Source organism: Trachemys scripta, chromosome 16, assembly GCF_013100865.1.
Source record: "Trachemys scripta elegans isolate TJP31775 chromosome 16, CAS_Tse_1.0, whole genome shotgun sequence".
NCBI classification, from domain to species: Eukaryota; Metazoa; Chordata; order Testudines; family Emydidae; genus Trachemys; species Trachemys scripta.
In genome coordinates this window covers 4252586-4258529 of record NC_048313.1, presented here as the reverse complement: position 1 = coordinate 4258529, position 5944 = coordinate 4252586, and the positions used below count along the sequence as shown (strand labels likewise).

The 5944-nt window shown below is 60.4% G+C and overlaps 1 protein-coding gene across 2 annotated transcripts in view; it reads right to left on the bottom strand.

The window, feature by feature from the left end:
* Positions 1 to 1551: 1551 nt before the first annotated feature.
* CHP2 (calcineurin like EF-hand protein 2) overlaps positions 1552 to 5944 on the bottom strand; it is a 6842-nt gene continuing 2449 nt past the window's right edge. For both annotated transcript variants that reach the window (XM_034793054.1, XM_034793055.1), the window contains 5 exons: positions 4640 to 4720; positions 3879 to 4003; positions 3477 to 3538; positions 3111 to 3233; positions 1552 to 2774 (listed from right to left, as the gene is read on the bottom strand). In XM_034793054.1, coding sequence (XP_034648945.1) covers positions 2721 to 2774; positions 3111 to 3233; positions 3477 to 3538; positions 3879 to 4003; positions 4640 to 4720 — 445 coding nt within the window. In that variant the 3' untranslated portion in view covers positions 1552 to 2720. The remainder of the gene's footprint in view (positions 2775 to 3110; positions 3234 to 3476; positions 3539 to 3878; positions 4004 to 4639; positions 4721 to 5944) is intronic.

Here is a 5944-nt window from a genome sequence, read left to right as displayed (position 1 = left end):
GGCGCTGTACATTTGTATTGCTATTAGGTGTATTACGGTAGCACCTAGGCACCCCAGCCATGGAGCAGGAGCCCATCGTGCCAGGAGCTGTATGCTTGTATTGCTATTAGGTGCATTACGGTAGCGCCTAGGTGCCCAGCCATGGAGCAGGACCCCATTGTGCCAGGCGCTGTACAAACACGGAACCAAAGGGCTTCCAGTCTAAGGCTAAGACAAGAGACGACAGCTGGGTGGCACAAGGGCACAATTGGCCAGCGTGATGGGCAGTGCGCTTAGCACACCAGCCGCTGACCCACAGGCAAGCTTTTTGCAGGCATCTCATGGACGTTCCAAACTGGCCCAGTCCTGCCATCTGCTTGGCAGGGCGGGGGTCCCCCTGCCCCCCTGCAATCCGGGACTGAGGCAATTCCCTTCCTCCCGCCTCCCTTAAAGACACTTGGCAACGAACACAGGCCGGGAGGCGGGTCTGGGAGAACGGGGACTGTGTCGCAGGGAGGCGGGCAGGCAAAGGAAGGGAAATGCTGGCGGGCGGGTGGGGGGCACCTGGCATTAGGGGTGTGGATAGAGCAGTGCTTTCTCTTCAGAGCAGTGTGCCCTACTGCATCACACACTGGCCTGGGACCTGCAAGATGTGGGTTCTAATCTCAGCTTGATCACAGGCAAATCATGCTTGCTTTGTGCCTCAGTTTCCCCACCCATAGAACAGGGCTAATGATACCGACCTCCTCTGGAAAGCCACTTGAGATATACGAGGGCTGATTATGATTAAGGCCTGAGCTTGCTGGAGGAGGTGAGCGCACGGCGGGACATTTTATAAGGTGCAGTGGGGAGAAACAGAGAGAGATCAGCGGCACCTAAGCCAGACGGACACTGTCCAGCAGGCCTCTGGAGCTGGGCACGAGCAGTCACAGGGAAATCCGCGCCCACCGGGGAACCACAGGGCAAGAATCCACCCCTTGAAAATCTCCCCCCACGCTGATCTGACTTTAATGTCATCAGTGTGGGACGAGCCATTTCCCCAGACCCCCCATAACTGCTTTGTGACCCCATGGGTGTGACAAGCAGGGCCTACGAGAGACACCGGAATAACTGCCCTCTCCCCACCCTGCTGAGCGTCAGTGATCCCCCAAGCCACTGGTTTCATAGCCCACCTAGACAGGACGGCACAGTAGCCAGCTATGGGTCAGACCGCCTTTGGATCAAGGACCCATGTGCTTCTGAGTGCATGGGAGGGGGCCTTCCCGTGTGAGATTGAGGGAGACTCTAACCCACCAGATTATAGTCGAATGCCGCAACCCCTTAGCCACTCCACTGTGAAAAGGCCAAGGGGTACATGGGACGATGGGGCCTGAGCCCCCTAATTTCCCTTGGAGGTGGGGTGATCCCTCCAGAGCCGGGCCAGATTGGCGAAGGGGAGCTGTGTGGCTGGACACACTGCCCCAGGGACTCAAAGGGGAGAGGGGGAGGCATCTTCTCCCCGGCATTAAATCCAGACGGAAATTCTCTGAACTCACGACGATTATTTTAAACCCGAGGACGAGATTTTTCACGGTGATTTTATTTTTTTACAAACAGAGCTGAATCCGAGCGAATCCAGCCCCAATGGCGGGAGATTCTGGGCCCAAGTCTCAGGGACGCTGAGCCCTCTGGGATGGCAGCGTCCCCCCCTGAGAAGCTCCCCCCGCCTTGCTCAGTGAGAGTGTCCCCGGCTGCTGTGCATAATGGCCCTGCTTCCAGCACCCGGCACGAGGGGTCGATTGGGGGCATGGCTGGAGCGCACTGCGCTGTGGGTTTTCTCTGCTCCCCAGGTCCTCTAGGGGGTAGTGCGCAAGTCAGAGCAGCCTCAGGGCTGCTCTAATGGACACTGGGAGCTGGGTAGGGCCCAGAATAGAGGGACTGCAAAGAGGGCTTAAAGCACAAGAATGGGAGGTGCTGTTCGTCGGTTGTAAGTCTCTGATCTGCAGTGACCCGACCAGAGGCTGTACTATCCCCCGCCATTAGGGGGCATCAGAGTCCCCAGGTATCAGGGGCAGCACTGGGGAGTTAGCTTGGATCCCGTTCCCTGGGTGCAGGCACTTGTTATTTGGAAGGAGCGACAGCCATCATAGGCCGGCCTCACAGCAGGATCCACTCTTTGTCAGCAATGCAATCTGATTGGATGCAGCCCCTTTTCGACTGGATCCATCCCAAGACAAGGGACAGAGGTGAAATCTGGTCGGCTGCAACCCCTGTCAGACTGGATCCATCCTCAGGTGAAGGGGCAGAGATGAAATCTGATTGGAAGCAGCCTTCCTCTGCCTGGATCCATCCCAAGACAAGGGGAGAGGTAAAATCTGATTGGACGTAGCCCCTGTCAGACTGGATCCATCCTGAGGTGAGGGGGCAGAGATGAAATCTGATTGGATGCAGCCTTCCTCTGCCTGGATCCATCCCAAGACAAGGGACAGAGGTGAAGTCTGATTGGCTGCAACCCCTGTCAGACTGGATCCATCCTGAGGTGAGGGGGCAGAGATGAAATCTGATTGGAAGCAGCTCTTCTCTATCTGGATCTATGCGGAGGCAGGAAGGTGGAGCTTAAGTGTGATTGGATGCAGCCCCTCCCTGGTGGGATCCATTGGATGACGAGAGGGCGGAGCTGAAACCTGATTGGCCGCAGCCCCTCTGAGAGTGGATCTTCCCAGTGCGGGGGGGGGGGGGAGGCTCTCTCCGATCCTGACGGGTCACTTCAGCAGCCGGAGGCTCATTCTCTGCTCAATGTTCAGCTTCTCCACTGACTGCGGGGAAGCAAGGACATCGGAAACATGGCCAGCCCCGGGCCGGAACCACCTCCTACCCAGACAACCGCCAGGGGTCTTTGGGGGGAGGGGGGCAGCCACGCAGCCTGGGCTCGCACTCCATTCCCAACGCTGTTAGCCTCCCGTGCCTCAGTTTCCCTTCCTGTTCAATGGGGATAATGGTCCCTCCTTGGTCTCGCTAGACGGTCTCTCACTCCGTTGTGGCCCCAGGCGCTACATTAATACACCTAATATTCCATCCTCCACCAGGCCTCACCGCTCCCCTCTAGCCAATCAACCCCACCCCTTGCCCCCCGGCTCTACACCCTGCCCTACCGTGGCAAACTCCTCGAAGGAGATGGCGCCGTCACCGTCCTGATCGGCCTCCTGGATGGTGCGCTCGGCGATGCACGCCAGCTGCTCCTCCGTCACCTGGATGCCAACCATCAGCCGCAGCACCTGGAGGGGAGGAGACAGTGATGGCCCCGCCCCTTGCCCCAGCCACCCCTGGGGCTGCCACTGAGGGAGGGGAGGAGGGATTCCATCTCTGGGGGCCCTCAGGTGGAGACTGGGGCAGTGCTGGCCTCGCACAGTCACCTTGCACACTCGCTCTCCAGCCTCGTGCGCATGCTCACCCCAAGTTCCTCCCACTCTCTCTTTGCACAGTCCCCAGCCCCTCGCACGTTCATGCACGCTCATTACCTGCAGCATCTCGTCCCGGGAGATCTTCCCGTCACTGTCCTGGTCATAGAGCTGAAAAGCAACTTCGCAACCCAGATTGGTGTCAGCGCTGGGATCGGAGCAGGGAAATGATCCCCCCCATCAACCCCAACCTCTCCCTGCCCCCCTTAGAGCCCTACATGCTCCCATGTCCCCCCCATAGTCCAACACCTCTCCCACATGCTTTCCTCACCCCACACTCCAAATGCCCTCTGGCCAGAGGTTAGTGGTACCTTCTCCTCCCATGCAGGCCCCATAATGCCACAACCCCTCATCTGGCTCCTCCTCCCCTTGTCACCAAGGAGCCCCAGTGACTTGCCTCAGCAGTGGGGTGTGGGGGGCAGCCCCCTAGGCTTCCCTCCCCGCACCAGCCCCACTACTCACACTGTAGCTTTCGGAGTCGGCTGTTCATGGGCTCCGGGCGACCAGTCTCCTTGGACTTTCCTTCCTCCACGGGCCGGAAATGGGCCAGGACCCGGATGAAGGATCGGAAATCGGTGAGCTCTTCCCTGCAGCGGGGGACGGGAGATTTGACTAATAAACCAGTGAAGTAGCGCAGGCTGCCAGGTGCTCCACAGCTGTTTATACAGGGAGCTCTCACCTGGCGCTGAGATGCGGCCACCTCTGGGGTGGGGCATGGGTGCTGTTTATACAGGAAGCCATTGCCCAGCACGGCAATGCAGCCATCTCTGGGGCGGGGCACAGGGCTGTTTATACAGAGAGATGCAGCCGTCTCTCAGGCGGGATATGGGGGCTGTTTATACAGGGACCCCTCGCCGCCCAGCACTAAGGTGCAGCCACTTCTAGGGTGGGGCACCAGGGTTGTTTATACAGGGAGCCCTCACCTAGTGCTGAGATGCAGCTGCCTCTGGGGCGGGGCGCGAGGGCTGTGTACATGGGGATCCATACAGCAGGGAGCGAAGGAGGACCACGCATGCCTTTGCCATAGAGGCCACACTGCTCTCCACCCTGCAGCACCCAGTCCCCGTCGGGCTCCGCGGGGTCCCCTGTGATGCTCTGCGGCCTGTGAGCTCTGGCGCCCCCCAGCGGCGAGTGACATGCCCTGTAGCCTGCACCCTCCACGCTGCAGAGCCAGGCCGCTGGAAACTCCCTGCCCCCCATCGATTGGGGCTGGGGGTACTCACCCCTCCTTGAAGAAGGCATTGATGATCCGGTCCCCCAGGGGGTTCACCGCCAGCTCCCCGATCCCTTGCAGGTCGTATTTGCTTTAGGGAGTGAGACAGGGCCGAGGTCATGGCACGGCCCTGCTGGTTTAGCTGTGAACCCTAGGGGCCCTCACCCCTGTGTTCTAGGCCCCAGGCCGGTTCCAAGACTGGTGGCTGTCGCCTCTGGGGTGGGGCATCGGCAGCTGTTTATACAGGGATCCCTCTCTGAGCGCCGAGATGCAGCTGTCTCTGGGGTGGGGTATGGCAGCCGTTCCAGAGGCGGGATCTTGGTTCCCTGCGGCTCACTCCCCTGGGGTTACTCCAGATTGACGCCAGAACCTGGCCTGCCACCGGGAGCTCCCATTAGCTGTCCAGCGCATCGCTGCTGCGGGTCTCTGTTAGTAGAGTTGGGCCCAATCCCCCTCGCCCAGGGCTGAAGCAGGGGGAAGAGGGAGGGATGTGGACAGCATTCAGGACATCTGGGTTCTAGTCCGGGCTCTGACCTTGGGCCCCACCCCGCGCCTCAGTTTCCCCTCCCACCCTTTCGTCTGTCTCCTTGGGACAGGGGCTTCTCTCCAGCCAGTTTCTGAAGCAACAGGGCACGGATCTCAGCGGCACTCTCCTTTCCCTGGCTAGGTGCTACCGTAATACCCATGATAATCGCTCCACCTGGAACCCCGGACCGGACCCTGTGTCTGGGCACCGCCTGATCTGTTCCACCCTATATGGCAGGGATGGGCAAACTACGGCCCCAGGGGCTGCGTCCGGCTCTCCAGACATTTTAATCCGGCCCTTGAACTCCCGCCGGGGAGTGGGATCCGGGGTTTGCCCCGCTCCAGTGCTCCAGCCAGGGAGCGGGGTCTTGCAGCGGCATGTCTGCCCTCCGGCTCCTACACATGGGGGCAGCCAGGGGGCTCCGCACGCTGCCCCCGCCCCAAGCGCTGCCCCCGAAGCTCCCATTGGCCGGGAACCGCAGCCAATGGGAGCTACAGAGGCGGCGCCTGCGGACGGGGCAGTGCACAGAGCCGCCTGGCCATGCCTCCGCGTAGGAGCCGGAGAGGGGACATGCTGCTACTTCCAGGAGCTGCTTGAGGTAAGCGCTGCCCAGAGTGTCTCCCCATGCCCCAACCCCCTGCCCCAGCCCTGATCTCCCTCCCGCCCTCCGAACCTCGATCCCAGCCTGGAGACCTCTCCTGCACCCCAACCCCCAATTTCATGAGCATTCATGGCTCACCATACAATTTCCATACCCAGATGTGGCCCTCGGGCCAAAAAGTTTGCCCC